The sequence below is a fragment of the Catharus ustulatus genome, chromosome 5 (genome assembly GCF_009819885.2).
Source record: "Catharus ustulatus isolate bCatUst1 chromosome 5, bCatUst1.pri.v2, whole genome shotgun sequence".
In the NCBI taxonomy this organism is placed as follows: Eukaryota; Metazoa; Chordata; class Aves; order Passeriformes; family Turdidae; genus Catharus; species Catharus ustulatus.
Window position 1 is genome coordinate 57532695 of NC_046225.1, and position 18561 is coordinate 57551255.

The 18561-nt window shown below is 39.5% G+C and overlaps 1 protein-coding gene across 3 annotated transcripts in view; it reads left to right on the top strand.

Moving 5' to 3' along the window:
• The window catches only part of CCDC149 (coiled-coil domain containing 149), a 50219-nt gene that overhangs the window by 14903 nt on the left and 16755 nt on the right, over positions 1 to 18561 (top strand). For all 3 annotated transcript variants that reach the window (XM_033059727.1, XM_033059728.1, XM_033059729.1), the window contains exons 4-9: positions 3879 to 3986; positions 9349 to 9465; positions 11917 to 12089; positions 13553 to 13625; positions 14922 to 15006; positions 16034 to 16178. In XM_033059727.1, coding sequence (XP_032915618.1) covers positions 3879 to 3986; positions 9349 to 9465; positions 11917 to 12089; positions 13553 to 13625; positions 14922 to 15006; positions 16034 to 16178 — 701 coding nt within the window. The remainder of the gene's footprint in view (positions 1 to 3878; positions 3987 to 9348; positions 9466 to 11916; positions 12090 to 13552; positions 13626 to 14921; positions 15007 to 16033; positions 16179 to 18561) is intronic.

Below are 18561 nucleotides of genomic sequence, written 5' to 3' on the forward strand. Positions count from 1 at the left end.
TGGTCAGAAGAAAAAAGAAAATAGGGACAGTGTCTTGCCTCTAGCACTGCAGTGGGGGTTTAGGCTGTGATCAAATCATGCTCCACTGAGAAGGTGATTGGCACTTGAACAGGTTTCCCAGGGAAGTGGCCACAGCAGCCAGCCTGCCAGAGTTCAGGCAGCATCTGGACAGCACTCTTTCTTAGTATATGGCTTCGTTTTGGGGTAGTCCTGTGAGGTGGAGGGAGTTGGACTCGATGATCTTTAGAAACCCTTCCTGCTATTTTTTGAGTCTATGATGCATGCCAGTCTCCCACAACAGATGCATATAAAACTCTGGAGCTGCAGAGGCTCCAGAGAACCTGCCAGAAACGGAATGTGGCTAGTGCTCTGGAAGCTTGTCTGATACTGGCCAGTTACTGAGACAGGGTTGAAGCAATACTTGTTATTTTGTATTAGAAACAGCTGCATTGCAAGAGGGTATGAGAAACAGTTTCCACTACTGCAGGTTGTTGCAGAGGGAAGGCAAGATCAGGCAGCAGAAGGGTGCCTCTCCATCTTTCCCTTCTTTATTCATGGCTCAGAAACCTCTCTTCATCAGTACTTTGGCATTAGTTTTTGTGTAGTGTAAGTGAAAGAAGTAAAGTCTTTCACAGTTTCAGGAGTCTTTTTGAGGCTTCACCTAAAGTCAAAAGAAACTGTTGAAGAAATTGAGTCTAGAGAAGCTGAATTTGGCTAATTTACAGGGAGTTGCTCTCTGTTGCATTGGTAAATGATATGAGCTTTATTGTCTGTTGAAGTAACTCATCTTGGATTTCTGAGTGAATTCTGTTTTTTCTATTAATATTGAAAAGAAGTTGCCAAATGGAAAAATGAATTGCCCTTGCCTTTGCATAGATTTCTCCCCTTACCTCAAAAAATATGTGCTTGCAGGTTCACAAAGGCAGTCCTCCATTGTTAGTTTTATCATCTTTCAAGCATGTGTTATGTTTTCTTATATATGCCAAAGAAATGGTACCAAGTCCAGGTATCAATCAACATACTGTCTTGGCTGGCCGTCCTTAAGCCTAGCAGAGCAGTTTTGAAAATCAAATATTTCTCCTTCTATCCACATTTAACCAAGAGCTTTAATAAGGTCTTGCCAAAACCTTTGAAACTCGTAACAGTCTAAATTATACATTGTGTGGAACCTCTAAGCCAGGGAAATGAGTAATTGCTGGGGACTACTCCTGTGACATAGCTTGGTTATTTCAGCTTAACACAAGTACAATACAAGGCTTGCAGGAAGGAGCAAATCTATACTTAGCTCATTGTAATGCTCTTGGCATGGTCAAACAAGGGTGGTTTATTTTGGTGTCTAAAATTCTTTGTTTCAAGTTCCTTCCAAAATCTCTCTTGTGAATATAAAGGTTTTTGTCACGTTAAGTCATTTATATGACTGACAAATAAAATTCGACATAGAATTGCAACCCCAGAGAAATGGTTTTAAAGGAAATAAATCTAAGCAGGAAGATTTAGTATAGGCATGGTAATGCGTTTCCTGCCGTTACTGTGAGCCAGATTTTAACTACAGACTGCTGAAATCCTGGTGTTATGGTTGTAAACACTGATTAGTGAGATTGAGTTCTTTCCAGGTGTTGAAATTACATGTGCTGTTGCAGTGTTAGGAGTTGTTCCAATTCATCATAAAAAAGAACTTTATAATAGAGGTGTTTCAGAGAGATTTGTGCAAATCATGTTCCTTTTAACTAATGCGGGTTTTATTGAAAGTCAACTTCATTTAAAAAAATAAAAAATAGCATCTAAGCAGTAGCCATAGATACTTCACTTTAAATACAGTTTCCTGAAAACATGGGTTCTTTGTTTTCTTTCTTTTGAACGGCAATTAAAAAGTATTTCTGAGAACCATTGATTCAATGAGTTCTGAAGCTCCTTGATTCATTCATCCTGTGAATGAGTATTACACCATTTGTTTAAGAGGTGGGAAAAAAAACCAGTCCACAAAAGCATACCTGAGGAATCTTTTGCATTGCTTGAATGGTTGTTTTCTTGAAAATAAAATTAGTCCTGTATTGGCTATAAATTGGCTATTCATAGGGGCTCTTTTGCTATTACACTCTTCCCCCAAGTTACTTATTGCAGTCTTCAGGTTTGTCAGTAGTTAAAAAAAATGCTTTAATCTCTTCCAAAACAGTCTGAAATTTACCCTACTTTCTTATGAACTTTTGGTCTCAAAGCATCAGAAGTATAGAAGCTGTAGCAGTGCCTTAGGCTTCTTGTTCATCAATTAGGATGTTACCAGTTTCTTGAATTATTTTTCCCATTTAAAAGTTTGAAACTATTACTAATTTAGGCCAATTGGAATTTGAAGTTATCTTCAATAGTAATGTACAAAAGTTCTACTTGATGGTAGCTTAATAGTCTAATCCTGCAAATGGTCATATGTATGCATAGCTATGTTCATGTTACTATTCACATTCATACATTCCTCTTAATAGTTTTCTTAAATGTAAAACAGAATATGTGGAAGTAGCAGTTGTTAGTGAATAAGGAGCAAGATTGCAGTAATGGCTATCAGATACCTTGTTGATTTGGTAGGGTATGGGTTGCAAAGATAAAATTAATGAAAACATCCTATGAGACTCAAGTGGTAGTAGAATCAGTGGGTAAAAGAGTCAGATTGAAAAAGAGGGATGTCGGTATAGAGAAATGGGGAACTTGAAAGAGAAGCACAGGCAAGTACAGAACCTAAAACTAAACCTAAAATACCAAGAGAGGACTAGGAGCAGTTGCTTGATGAATTACAGTCAGTTAATGCTTTGACCTCAAATCCAGGGAGTACATCTGAGGGTGCCTCAGAGATACTGACTCATGAGGCTTTACTAAGTCATGCTTAGAATTATTTTTTTTTTCATTTCTTTTCATACTCTTGAGATTTATGGCAGTGGATTACACACCAAGATGTCCATAGGCAATGTCTTGAAAGGCTGCACCTTAGCCTCTATGATTCTAACTGTCATTGGTAGGCTTTTCCTGTGTTGATTCAATGTTTGTGTATTCATGAGACATTTTTAGGGTAAAAATGGAATAAATTTACCTATAGTATTTGCTCATTTTCAGATAGCATATATAGGAAAAGAGGAGATTGCATTTATTTTTTGCTTAGTGATCAAGCTGATGGAATTTAATTGTAAGATCATAGACCAGACTGCTTGCCCTGCTAACTTGGTAGGTTAATGTGAATGACTCCTTTTAACTTGGATTACTGGATGGAGAAGGGAGTAGTTGGACTTTAAACTCCAGCTTTCATCTCTATTTTTCCGGAATCTAGGTGATACCTAACAACAAAAATCAGGTCGTGTTTGAGGTTTTGCACTAGTAGATATCCATGGTATAGCTCCGTACAGGGGCAGGGACTTTGGCTGACAACCTCTTTACTGGCTGGAAATCTATTCTAAATGCTATTAAGGATTTTCATTGTATCATAATTCTTTCTCAGCTGTGCCTTTTGTCTAGTTATATCCAAATTTAATACTATTATTTTGGCAGCTTCATATAAATATTGTCAAAGTATTCTGAATTTAATTCTTCCCGCAAGCCATGATACTGGAACTAGTGCAGCAGTTTTCAGTGTTTTCACTTTGTCTTATTTAGGGTTTGTGTGATGTTCTGGAAGTCTGTATGCACTCATGCTGTATGTATTTTCTACTATGAAAGATAAAGGAACCCAGGTGACTTTTCTTGTTATCTCTCTCATGAAGCATGAAGCCTGGGTACCACCAACAATAAAAGTAAAGATTGTTGGCAGATAAGGAGTAATTCAAGTGTTTCTTTTCAAGCACTACTAACACTTCTCTCCAAAGACACTGACTTCTGACTGATATTTACTCCTTTTCTAGGCAAATCTTGCCCAACTACTAAGTGAAGCTCAAGATCGAAATAAACATCTTGGAGAAGAGATTGGAGAGCTTCAGCAGAGACTGGGAGAAGTACAAGGGGACAATAAGGTAATACAAACTGCCAGTAAATGACATGGAATTTGTAAACTGGGCTAGAGTTTTGCATTTACTTCTTAGGAAATCAAAGTTACAGAACAAAAGTGCTTAGAACAGTAAAACTACAGAAACTGTAAAGGATAGTGCATCTTATTATGTATTTTAGTATGCTGCTTTTGCTCTGTTGTCCTTAACTGCGTATTTTGTATTTAGCTTTGCTTTAATGCTCTTAGACTTTCTACGTTCCTTGTATTTTTTTTTTAAAACCATATTTTGTTATTGGTATTTCCTCTTACAATAAGTACAGATAAGCATGTGTTCTTCATGTGATAATTTTCAGGTTTTTGTACTGAAATGCCAAATTTTAGTAGATGCCAGAGGAGCATAATTTTTCCCTTAAAAACATACGTATGGTGAGCTTTCTATTAAGCCTCATCCCATTACACTTACATAACCAATTTATTTCATTGCTAAATTTAGCAAGTTATGTGGAACATTGCTCAAAACCCGCCATTTGGTATTAATCAAACTCCTGTTGTCTCCATTAATTGAAATATTTAAACTCAAGCCAAATGTGTGTAACATTCACAGCTGGAGCTTTATGCAAAAGTACATTCAGAGATCAAACTAGCGAGAGGTTGAATTGGAGAGTTGAGGTGGTTAACAAAGTAAAAAATTGAAACAAATAATGATAACTTCTCTCCCTCAACTACGGTTTTAAAATTATGGGATTTTAAAATTTGAATAAAAATGACATGGCTTTTAATTATTCAGATGGGGTTTGTGTCTTTACATTTAAGTTTTTTTTAATTTTCTTTTAAACATAAGTATATTGTGATAATGCATATTTTTTACTGTTTTTCCCAAAGACCTCCCTTAAAGGTGTTCATAGAGCTGGGAAAGGGTCAAGTGAAACCTGAATTTGTAGTATGGATAGCATTCAGTATAAGTTGCTCAATTCTTGAAAGGCCAGGTTTCCTACTGTTTTTCATTTGCATGTTATGTTTGAACTGTATTACAGTGTAGATGTCAGTGCCTTTCATTTCTCCAGTACCAATATTATGCCACATAGCCTTTCCCAAGCCAGTCCTGAACAGATAGCAAGGGTTTATAAGTACAAACAGAAAACAGAAGAAGGAAAACTACAACACATTTAAATATCAAGGTTATGTACTTATTGTAGTTCCTTATGACAATATATGATCTTGGTAACACAGAGCCTGCTTCTTTGTGCCTGAATTGGCACTGTTTAGGTTCACCTTTGTGGGTTAATTTGGTATTAGCTAGTTATCTTTGTGACATCTGTATTCTCAGCATGAATTTAAATTCATGATCCTCAAAATTAATGGAAAAGTACAAAAGGAGTTATTCTGCCCAGTGTGCCTTTCTCTGAAAGGTGCAAAATAGTGCATCACTAAATAAAGAGTGGGAGGAAAGAGCTGCATCAGACATGGATTAATTTAGACGAGGATTTTCGTTTTTGGAACACATTCTTCGCTTTCCTAGTAAATGAGAAATAGAGCTTATTTTAGAGGCAGGTTGCTGGTTTTCAAAGTGCCTAAAAAAGCGTTGCCATCTCTCTGAGGGATTTAACACTCTCCTCCTGTGTCAGATTTCTCTCCCTACAAGCTTCAGTGATAAAATTCCAGGCTTGTTCACAAAGCCATTCTCTTCTGCTCATCAGTTCTTCTGTACTGGCAGCTGGGCTACCTCAGGCACTGGAGTCCAGATAATGCATGGGATATACAAAAAACAAAAAAAACTATAATAATTTGGTTGTTCTTACATTTTTCCCCTGCATTCTTCTCACTGTTTTTCCAAAGTGAGGGAGGGCATCCTGCCCAGCTGGTCTACGTCAGCCTTACTTCTGGCAAGAGATGAACAAACAGCTGCTTTTGCAGCAAGTGAAGCTGCTTATGGATGAACAATTCTGCCTGTGTCTGAGCAGGGGTGACTCATGCAGGCTTTGTCACTGAGTGGCAAGAGCTTTGCAGGACTAAAAAGGAAAAAAAAAACCCTCTTTAAATATCACACATTGGCTCTATTGATAAAGAAATGTTTTGATGGCTTGACTTGTTTTTCACCACTTTAATGTTTGCTACAAGTAGGATACAGTCACTTGGATTAGCAAGAAAACCTTGAACCGGAGATATTGTACTTGTTGAAATCATGTTAAACACGTCATCAGGCAATAACAAATTACTTGCATTTGGTTTAACCGGAATAATTTTTACTCTCATTTCAAGTAGAATTTTGTTGGCACAAATAATAAAACTTCTTCAGACAGTCTGTGGAAGGATTTGTTGCTGCAGTTTGAAAAATACAGCAATAGTTAGACTGCAGCATTCCAGTGACAGATATATAAGGCTATTTATTTTTATGATTGGTCACAATCTCACAAGTTCTGACACATGAAAACTCTTCTATCTTTATAGTAGTTATTTGTAAATCCTTTTCCTCCTAATGTTTTGGCAGAAATGCTTGGAAACAATTACTAAAACATAGATGGCGATATTTAAAAAATCTAATTCTCTCATATGAAAGGGTGAAAATGGAAAGCTTAAGAAAAACTGGAGAGTTCTGCAAGACAAGATGACTCAGTTGCCTTTACCTGAACCCCTACCCACGCAAAGAATTGCTTTTGTAAGCTGTCAGGAGCAGTGCTGAGCGAGAGGAAGGTGCAGGAGGAACAATGGCTGCGGTGTTACTGTCAGTTCCTTATTGCCAGGCAGACAATCATTCGTGCAGCAGCAGGGAGAAGTGTTAAATGGGGCGTGTGTGTTTTGGCAGAGGTGGGTCTTCAGGTAGCATGTTTGCAAGTTCTGGTCCACATTTTAAGATTTTTAAGATAACATGGTGAAGACAATTGCTGTGACTGGAGCTAAACATGATGGTTTCTGCCTTCCATGAAGAATTGGTTGTCCTTATTTCCCTTTTCCTTCTGCATGTTTTATTGATAATCAGAAGTGTCCAACTTTGGTGCAGGCATTGTCTGTGGACTCCTAGCCTGTGCAGCAGCTATCCCAATGATGCTGGTTTTAGGCATTGTGGGGCAGATACAGTGTTGCTACTTTATAAATAGTTATCTTAGCTGAAAGTGATGTAAGAAAAAGCTGTGATACAAAAACAAAAAGACAGTGCTTGCAGCAGCGGATTGTTTTGGTTAACAATTTATGGGCTCTTCACAAACAGGAGTTTTCTCTGGTAAGGTGCCATTAATTTAAATCCATTCAGCTGTGAATGCTGTTCACTGAATCCTGAGGGGTAGTGTTAACTAAATGAAGTTGAGTGGTCTTTTCCTCGATGATTTCTGAATGACAGAAATGAAAATACAGCAGCTAGAGGGCAAGTGTGTAAAGTTTATAACAAAGCACTAATATATAAAAGAAACCCTTAAACCTCTGGCATAACAGTGTCTCTTTGGGTCACAGCATTTTCAGGGAAGAATTTTATAGCAGGTGGTGCTGCCTCATGAGACATTCGCAATGCAGAATTAAACGACTTGGCCTGTTCTGCCCTGTCAACTCTCTGATTGGCCAACTGTCTGGAAGAAGCACTCGGTTGTTTTATGGATTGATATTTTACTATATTTTGTGTATGTTAATAATGCTGCTTTTACTGGATAAATTTGGATTTCTGAAGCATTCTTTTCATAGGACTTCATGGTTTGGGGGTTTTTTTTGCCCCAAAATTGGTAGTAAATAAAGAGTTCTCCTTTTATTGACAGAATGTTTGACCTTGCCAGTTATAGTTGCTTGCATTTATATCTTATACCTCACCCCCTCCTGGGCTGGAGGAGAGTTGGTCATAGTGCATGAGTGACAGCTTTGGTCCGGTTCCCAGCCTGGTGCCAAACGTTATGCAGAAGTTTTGCTCTGATGCATGCATTGAAGGTATTAATAAAGTGTGATTCCTCTTTCCATTTCCAGGTCTTTTTAAACAAGATTGGAACCTCAAAATGTTATTACATTTGTTTTGTGCGGTCTTTGTTACTAGAGAGAGATTCTAGAAATTAAATTAATCTATCTAAATTAAAGGAAATTACATTGACCACACCTTTTGTTCATCAGCACTTTAGCATTTAAAAAAAATCCAAGAGCTATGAAACCATTCTAGGATTTGCCAGCTGCCTTTTTGACTTACTTGTTTAGATAAATAAATTAATAGGAGTTATATCTCTTAGCATCCACTCAGCCTTACTAACTGTGCAGTGGTTTGCGCTTGACCTGTGGGGATAGAGAAATGTAGTTTGCCAAAACCAGTTACTTTTGCAGCCACAGTTTTCCCTGAACAAGTGAACTTCTTATCAGCACGCATTGTACTAGCTTCAGTGACTTGCACTGAACTGGAGCTGAAATAAGCAGGGAGGATGATTTTGGTAGTCTGTCTTGCATCAGCAAGATTTTAATTGGCACATTGTAGCTATGGTGACTGGCATCCCATAAATACCAAAGATAGATTTTAATGTACAATCTTCTACTTCAGAAGATTGATTATTCCCTAACACTGCAATATAATGATGTGCATTCATTCTTTGGTGCAAAGATACAGGGAAAGTCAGACTATGGTGGGTTTCCCTGGTCTCTGTGTAGCTCCTAAAGATGAGGCCTAGTTGTACTGAGTATAAACAATTGTAAATACTGAATGCCTTATAGACTAGTATTTAATACTCGATGGTCCTTGAAAGGTCATTGTTTTTTGCTTTGGATGTTGAATGTAAATGTGTATTAATTCAAGTCAGACTGTTTTCAGCAATCACAAGCTCAGGAGCATTTTGGCTGAGTCTTTTTCTTGTTGGCCCATTTTTTTGTTTTTGACATGAATTAGCTTTTGTGAATAGATTTAAAAAATAATGCATAAGCAAATGTATTAGCAGCTGTTAATGCGAATCTGCACTGATGTAACATGGGGCTTTTAAGTAGTGTCAGTAAAATGAAGCTGGACAAGCCATTTTGTTCCTTTTTATTAACTAGGAAGACTTCTCTGCTGCAGAGAATTTTAGTAATATTTACATATTTACATATTTAAAAAAAGCTTTTCTGATAATTCTCTAGTTTTAGTCTGAGTGGAATTAGCTCCTGTCACTCCTAAAAAACATTGACCACATGTCTGTGTTTTCTTGGTCTTTCTTATTTGTATACTCTTATGACTATTGCAGGATCTGATTCAATTCTTGTGGATGCTTTGACTGTTCAACTGGATTTTTTTAATAAAAACTGGATTTGACCCTCAGCTCAGAAGCCTCTCTCTGATTTAAATAATGCCAACTGGAAGAGCTGAAATCTATGACAGCTTTATTCTTTCTAAAACATATATACTGTGCTGCAACAGGCCATGTTCTCTTGCTTACGGAATTCTGGTTTTGTCACGGCAGCTCCTTCGAATGACCATAGCAAAGCAAAGACTGGGAGATGATGAAGTGGGGGCTCGCCACTTCGCAGCACATGAACGGGAGGACCTTGTCCAACAGTTGGAGAAGGCTCGAGAACAGGTAATTAAATGGGCATATAGTGTCACGTTTTACAGAGCTATTGTAGTGCCAAGTAAATAATTTCTGTTTGGAGGCTGGTGGCTGACTGATACTGGAAGTAGTGGTTAGAGTGAATTCCTAATCTCAGGAATTTTTTCTCTAGATTATTTATTCTCCTTTTCTTTTTAATGTCCAGCAACTACTTGTGATAATTGTATACTGTTAATGAATGTCAATGAAAGGTATCTTTAGTGAAGACTGTTGCAAGTATTCAACACAGTGTACAGTGGTTGATGTACCTCCTAAAGATACCCTCTGAATCAAATTTTCTGTAGAACTGCTGTTAGTGTCCTCTTCCTCCTGCCTCCAAACTATTTCTTCTCTTCTTCTGAAAAATTCTCACATCAGAGCTATATCCCCTTCCTCAAGTCTGTATGAATGCTCTTTACCATGCAGCATCAGACTTCTTCCCTAATACTGATGCATAAATTTCTGGACAGTTTTGCAGGTCTGCATTCTCAGTTTTTCCCACGCTTATTCCTACCTGTGTCAGTTCCAACCTGAATCAGCCATTCTGTGATCCAGGAATTTCTAGTTTTTCAGTCTTCCCTCGATTGCAGCACCACTGTAACTTAATGGAAAGCCTGTTGGTCTTCTTCCAGTGTGATCCTCCCTCTAACACTGTTACCAAGCTTGTGTTCTTTCTTTTCATCACCCAGCCTCTTTTAAATGGTGATCTATTGTCCTTCCTGGCTTATCCATGTTTTCTAGGGTGTGGGTGGAGACTTCTGTCACTGCGGACTTTTCTTACACTGAGTTTCATTGCCTTGGAAGTTTGAAGCTCTTTGTCCTTGAGTATCTTTCACACTGGACTTCTTCACTGTTTTGCTTAATAGCAAAGCTCATCCTTTTACCTCCATGTTGGCTTATTTTGTACTTTCTCAGTTCTTATTCTGTGGAACCTTATTGTTCAAGTCCCATGATTAGAGTAATTTCATGCCCTTAAGGCGCACCGGACTATGAGGCGCACCCCTGGGAGTCGGCAAATTTTGCAACTTTGTAGATCATATAAGGCGCACTGGACTATAAGGAGCACTTTTTTTGCAGTGAGGCTCCGCCCCCAGCTCCCCCCATGCGTTTGCTGGCCGAGGTCCTGCCTCCATCCGGCTGCCGCGGCACCGTGGCCCCACCTCCACCCAGCAACCCCAGCCCCGCGGGCACCCAGCAGCCCCGGTTCCGCAGGCACCCGGAAGTCCCAGCCCCTCCTCCAGCCAGCAGCCCCGGTCCTGCGGGCACCCAGTGGCCCCGGTCCCGCAGGCACCTGGAAGCCGTGGTCCCGCAGGTACCCAGCAGCCCCGGTCCCGCGGCCTCACAGGCACCTGGAAGCCCCGGTCCCACAGGCACCCAGCGGCCCTGGCCCCGCAGGCACCCAGCAGCCCCGGTCCCGCAGGCACCTGGAAATCCCGGTCCTGCAGGCACCTGGAAACCCCGGTCCTGCAGGCACCCAGCAGCCCCGGTCCTGCAGGCACCTGGAAGCCCCGGTCCTGCAGGCACCCAGCAGCCCCGGTCCTGCAGGCACCCAGCAGCCCCAGTCCCGCGGGCACCCGGCAGCCGCGGCCCCGCAGGCACCCAGCGGCCCTGGTTCCGCGGGCACCCGGCAGCCCCGATCCTCCAGGCACCCAGCAGCCCCAGCCCCACGGCCCCGCCTCCAGTCAGCAGTCTCAGCCCCACAGGCATCCGGCAGCCCCGGTCCTGCCTCCAGCCAGCAGCTCCAGCCCTGCCTCCAGCCAGCAGCCGCGGCCCCACAGGCACCTGGAAGCCCCAGTCCCGCAGGCACCCAGCAGTCCTGGCCCCGTGGGCACCCAGCAGTCCCGGCCCTGCAGGCACCTGGCAGCCCCAGCCCCGCGGCCCCGCCTCCACCCAGCAGCCTTGGCCCTGCCAGCTCCCCCCACGGCTCGCAGCTCTCACTTCTGGGTTTGCAAATTTCGCAACTTTGTCCATCATATATGGTGCACCGGACTATAAGGTGCACTTCCGGGTTCGGGGGAAAATTTTAGTCAAAAGGGTGCGCCTCATAGTCAGGAAATTACTGTAGTCTAAATCTAAGCACTTACAGGCTTTTTGACAAGTTCTTATGCAGTTGACTTAATTCTTGGAGTCCTAGAAATCATATGATAAAACCACCTTAATATGTTTGTAGAGCAGAATTACAGTAGGGATTGAGGTCTCTTTTGCTTTTACAATTTAATTGTTTACCAGAAATTTTGTCAAACAAATATAACCGGTAAAGTTACTTAACTCCAAATTAATGAAATAATAATAGTAAAAATACCTGGGATTATGAGGTTTGAAAAGAATTTTGATTGTCAAAAATCAATACCGTTCAAACACATGCTTGTTGCTGTTTTCAGGCTGGGTCATATGTTAGCTATTGCTTAAACGTAAACTGATACAGCTCTCCTTTCTTCTCAGATTGAGACTCTGAGGTATGATCTTCAGGCTACACTGGATGAGTTACAGGACGTGAAAGAGGAACGCTCTGTTTACCAAGATAAATCTGACAGACTAAACCAAGAGTTGAATCATGTCTTAGGAGGGCATGAAAACCGTATCATTGACATAGATGCTCTGTGTATGGAAAACAGGTGAGTGCATTACTGTTTCCCTAGGAAAACAGTGTTTTGTTGTAATAGGAATATCAGGAAGTCAGTCACAACAAATCTTTAAAGAAAATCTATCCAAGAATGAAAGTTAAGAGATTTTGGTAATTTGTTTTGCCTGTTTTGTTTATACTGTAACTAAGCATTAAATAATATTGAGAAATCTAGGCTACAGGAAATTACCAATGTTGTCTTTGGCTACAGAGGTGCCAGGGCTGTTCCCAAATAAAGCTAAACAAGGGAAAGGAAGAGAAGACCCATCACTATATGGCACCAAAAGCAAGGATATTAAAAATTTGTGTGTTTAGAAACTCCCAGTGAGCTGTAATGGACTAATCTTGAATTGGAAACAGGGACTTTTAAGTACCCTGAGCTAACAGTTACAGACATAATTTTCTCCACAGGGAGAGGTTGTCAGCATGGAGTGATTTGCCAACAAAAGCTGCTGGTGAAATCACCCATGTAGATATTCTTGCTGGTTTCTTGGGAAAAGAATGTGTTTTATGGTCTCTACTAAGGATGACAGAGAGGAGTCATTGACAGAGCTATAGCAGGTATCTCCCTTTATGTCAACAATTTCCTTAAAGTGAAATAGAACTTGTAAGACAGTTTCCATTTACAAGAGCTTACACTTTAGGCAAGTAAGTGTACTACCAAAAGCATTACTTCTCCCCGGCAACTTCAGAGGTTTTTTCCGTTTTGTGTGTCCTACAGAGTTCTGTAGCAATTTAAGCCCCCTGCTCCTATGACAGTGATGTGAGTTTTTTTTCTGTGAAAGAATTAATAATTGTCACAAACCCTAATACAGCTGCAGTTGTACTTCATGAAAGAAGATATCTTATAAACCCTTTATATATAAAAAAGGTATTTTCCTATTTGGAAATGACTGCCTCATACAAGTGCATAAACTCTATTAGGAAGAACTCTACTGTTTCATTTAACTGCGTTCCATTTTTCAACTATACAGTTAAATTTTCTACTTTGTGATTGCTAATGAGAAGTGCCAAGTAAGTGATGGATATTGCAATGCAAAAGTTCTGCACAGCTGAGTCTTGTGTTGACATATATACAAATCTTCATGTGTCCATCTCACAGACCTTCAAGTACAGAGGGCACACATAAATGCTTCCTGACTTATTTCCTCTAGACATAAATATATGCTTTTAGCTTTCTTCCTCAGAAACCTGACGACCAATACAAAATAGTTGTGCAACATGCTTGACAAATCTAACAGGAGGGCAGCCTCCTGTTCCGATGCAATTTGTTTCCCTACTTAAAGTTTTATGGGGTCAAGAACACTAAGATTTTATTATTTCATCCCTCACAGAACTGCAGAGGGAAACAGAACTCTCAGTAGTCCAAAGAGATGACATGCCAAATAGTAAAGAAGACTGCTTGAGGCAGTATTTGAAGGTAATGTGAAGTAAAGGATTACATTTCTTTTTCAGGTATCTTCAAGAGAGATTAAAACAACTTCAGGAGGAAGTCAACCTTCTGAAGTCTAGTATTACTAAATATAAGGTAAGATCTTCTCAGTGTATCATCCAAACTGTGCTTCTTTGTTCATGGAAGTTACTGTTCATGTTAAATGTGTTTGAAGAACAAATTTGTTCTTGCAAGAAAAATTCACCATTGACATTCTGACAATATTATTATGTAAATATATTACGTGCTTATTTTTCCTTGTAGGCTTCTTAGCCTGGGGTAGTACGAAGGGATACCTGTTAAGAGTATTTTTAAAAATTAATGAAATTACTTTTTTAAGTTCTGTGGGAGAACCATCACTCTGCTGGGGGTAGGTGATTAGCCTTCCAGCCAGCTGGTAGGTGAAAAGTAGCAGATCATGCAATGGTGAATGACTGCAGCTGTGTTACCGTCACAAAAAGATCTTGTCTCCCTGTTCTCTGGTGGCTGTGCTATTTCTTCACCTAGCTTAATGGTCATGAGCTTTCATTGTTCTTCTTTTCCTGAATTAAGGTATGTGCTATTTTACATAAACCCTTCAGGACTGGTTTTTGCCCTTCCCCGAAGCTATGGACTCTTATTTCCTTTTGCAATATTTTGAGGAGTGGGAGGGGAGTGCTGCTTGTCAGACCATAAGAAGGGTAATTGTAGGATTGTCAGTAGGACTTCTTCATTTAGGTCACTATAAAGTAGTCACAGCCTTGATTGTTTTTTTGTGCATGAGCAAAGCTTCTCAGATTACCAACATCATTTCAGTGTCTGTTCCAACTTGCAGCTTGGGTCTCTTGGAGTGTGAGTTAGTTTATTGGTGAGAACTGAGCATCTTGGCGGTCTGGTGGGTTTCACAGAACTGTAATTGAAAGAGCTGGACTTCTGTAACAGGACCATTCTGCTTCTAATTCCTGAAAGTCAGTATTTAATACTAAAAGGACCTCTGGAAACTCTGGTGGAAGAGTTGGAACTTTCCCTTTGAAACCTATCCAAAGAAATTCTGGGAGTAGTCTGCTTTTGTTTCCAGTTGTTGTTGTCTACAGGATATTGCATTATCTTCATTGACAGTCAGCAGATCATTAAAAAATAGGCAAGTCTTAAATATACATTGCGGGGAGTGGGTGGGAGAAACTGCAGTAAACCAGTTATAATCAGACAGATGAGTCTTTATGATATTACAAAGACTTTAGGCTGGGGAATAATAATCTTTGAGAGTTACACCCCCATCATTTACTATGCGTCTAAGGTCCAGGCTTGCAGTGTTACTCTGAGACCAAAACCCAAAGTTCCAGATTCTTTCCTTCTAATGACAGGATTTTTTGGCTACTGTTTTTCTAAATAAGATATTTGTTGTTTCCCTAGAATGCCCTAGAGAGACGAAAAAATTCAAAGACTCATAGTAGATCCAGTAGCAGTGCTCTGACTGGAGTCCTTTCTGCAAAGCAAGGTATTGCATAAATGCAGCATGGTGCTGCATATCTCATTGAATTCCTTTCATCTAACCTCTTAATTTCAGTAACCCTTTCCTTATCCACCAAACCAAAAGCTTTCTTCTCGTTCCCTGTTTATTGCTATGTGCTAGTTCTGTCCTCAGTTGACTTGCCAATATAAAATTTGCCTCTGGATTACTGCTCCCTCTTGTTAATTCTTTTACCATTCATTCTCTCTCCCATTAGTTTTATCAAATATTTCTTTCCTCTCTAGACCCTGACAAATCACTTCTTTATTCATCTCTTTGGTCTGCTAACAATGGCAGTCACAATTCACATTCCAATGAAAAATAGACTGGGTGGTAGAGGAGGGGCACTAAGTCAGGTTTTCTGCTACTGTTCTTGGAAGCTTTTACATTCAGATGTTTTACAAGAAATCTTTGTGTCCCATGTTTCCTCATGGGCAGCAAAAAAGAATAATCTCTTTTTGCTGTTTCAAACAAAATATCAAGATTAGGAAAGAAAGGGAAGGAGAAAATTACGTGAAGCAAACAGTATAGCCTGCCACCCTACTGTTTAAATACACACACATGAAATCAGTAGTGTCTTAGTAAGTCGAAACTAATTTTTCTGGTTTTGACTTCTCTTTTCTTCTCTTCTCCATGTACTTGCTCACCTGTATATATATTTATGTAAAGAAGCAGAGACAAATTTTACTAATTTGTGGAAGAATGATTTTGTATCCTTTCTGAACACAAAGAATTTTTCACAAGCAGAATTGAGTTAATGTAAGATGTGTCTGCCTATACTTATTCTGGCTATTACTGTGAATAACAATCAACTTGGAATGCCACCATATTTATGCGAGCTAGAAATGACAGTTCTGATCTTTTCGCTTTGTTTTTTAATTGAAAAAAATAGAAAAATTGAAAAATATATGTATTCATTTAAGTAATTGGAGTAGTTCCTTAATACTAAGTAAATGTTTGTGTTGCATCTCTGTGTGTGAGAAGCCAAAACTCATTTGTGTTTTTAACATTATAGTCCAAGAGTTGTTGTCGGAGGATCATGGATGTAGTCTACCAGCCACACCACAATCCATTTCAGATCTCAAATCACTGGCCACTGCATTACTGGAAACCATCCATGAAAAAAACATGGTCATACAACACCAAAGACAAACCAACAAGTAGGTGGCATGACTTCTAAGTAAAATATCAAGCTATGGGAAAGTTAGTTTGGGGAAATACTAAGGGAAATGGGAAGGAAGATTCATTTTCACAGAAAATTCATTGTCATGATTGTATGGTGGATTCTTTAGTTTTTAAGACCAGATTTGTGATTTGAGAAAACTTATATTGTTATCTTAAATTCTGGGGTTGACGGAGACCTGTCTTACTCTGCTAGGCAAGGATTGGTTTGCTGCTCAGGTTATTACAAACTGTAATAACACAAAGCAGACTTCTAGCAGGAAGTCTGTGTGGACAGCCAAAGAAAAGCTCTGGGAGGAAGGACACCCTTGAACTGGAGAGAAGATATATGGTAATTGGTTGTCAATGTAGGAATATGCTAGTAAGCACTGGTGAAGTTAGTAAGTGTTGCTCCTAGAAAAGAGTCTAAAAGGGTTAATGTAACATCTTCATAGCTTACAAAAAAGCCACATTACTGTTCCTATCATGGCAGAAAATAAAAAATTTGGACACGTTTTGTGACACTCCAATATTATTTTCCATATACAGTGTATAAAAATCAGAGCTAGGAAGTGTTCCTTGATTTTGTGCTCAATTTCACCCCCTCTCTTTTTTTGTTGGTGGGATTTTTGTTTTTTGGTTTTGTTTTTTTTAAACCCTGAGTCACTACTGGTGATTAGAGGTTATTCAGGCTTCTCAAAAGCACATCAGGACTAGATGCCAACAACAGCCAGACATCTTTCTGAAAAGAAGTAGTACTGAAGTAGACTGTATTACACTTTGGATTATTCACTTTGAAAATTGAAAGCTTAGATACTAGGCAGACTCCATTGCATAATTCTGAGTGATGTGACAACAGAAGTGGAGGAGCAGTTAATAGCCACTTTTAATACTTTTGAGACAACAAATGCCTAAGCAGCTAAAGGAAGACTAAAGTGGTGAAAATGTAGCCCAGATCTAACTGATGGCAGCTCAGTCAATTCTTGTCCTGTGATGCAAGAGGAGTTGCTGCACAGAGCAGTGCTAAGGAAAGGCTAACACCTGCTTGCTCCCTTCTTACTGCTAATGTAACATCAGAAGGAAGCTAGAGGACGATTTTTGTTGTTCCAGGTGTAACCAATCCTTGCCTTTTACATCCTGATACTGTATCACTACCCAGGGTTTCTGGTTTTTTTTCATAATTTTTCTTTTTTTGCAAAGTTCTTTCTTAGTAATGTTTTTCCTCTTTGGTGATATGCAGTCTCTTGCATCTCTCAAATATCACAGCAATGACTGTTTTCTGATACTACTCTTTCTGCTTTCAACTACTGAGCATGGGTTGTCTTGAGATAACCCACACAAGGAGATACAATTCTTATGTCTGTGTGCCCAACTGGTCACATATAACCATAAGAGTAGAGATTGAATATATGAAAAAAGTACTGTTCTATGGCTAACAGAAGACCAGGTCTTAGAGGGAAGTGACAGTCCATATCAGTCCAGGGTCAGGAGTGTTCTCAGAACTGTAGTGTTGCATTCAGTTCAGGATGGTTCAGAGGAAAAAAAAGAAAGATAAGTCCTGACCAAGTTGAGTGAAGAGCCTCAAAAGCACTCCTATGTAGTATTCTCATTCTTTTGTCACTTTTGGCTTTAGGTGGATTAAAGAAGCTATTAAGGAGCGAGGAGGAATGGGTACCACTACAAGTGGAAACACCTAAGAAATAAAAATTGAATGTGAGAAAGTGAGGTGCAGATAGGACATCAAGGAAAAACATCCTTTATTTGAGATGCAAATAAGTTATGTAAAAAGTTAAAAGTCTACTGACTTGTGAAAATGAGAAAAAAACTGCCCACCTGTTGGAAAAGGTTAGGTGTGAGAGTACAGTTAGTGCGTAAGTTAAACGGACAGGTTCATAAACTGGTACTAGTAGAAGATGCACTCTTTTGTGGAAGACATTTCTCCGTTGAAAATAGAAAGTTGAGAAGAATGTGAGGCTAGAGAGAATTGTAGTGACAAAAAGTTTTACATAAATCACAAGGTAGTAGTCTTACCCTGTGCAGAGAGCATGTTTGGAGGACACATTGACTTTCAGATTGTTGTTTGAAGGAAGGGAGATTTATTGGGTAAAGAACGTGAGATTTTGGGTGGTTGTTATCAGTAAATGAGATTTTTCAAACAGTATGAACTTACTTTCCCCCATACAGTTAACCTACTCTAAGGTCTAGACTTCTTTGGTACCTTGCAGATTGGGAGTTGGCCGTATAAGTTTATGACGGCAGAATGGTGAATTTGCTTTCTGAATAACTGAAGGAATAACAAGACAATGGATTTTTTTAGTGTGGATTGGAATTTGAATGTTCTGTTGGAAGTTTATTTCTGTTCTTACACTGTTGTTGAAAAAA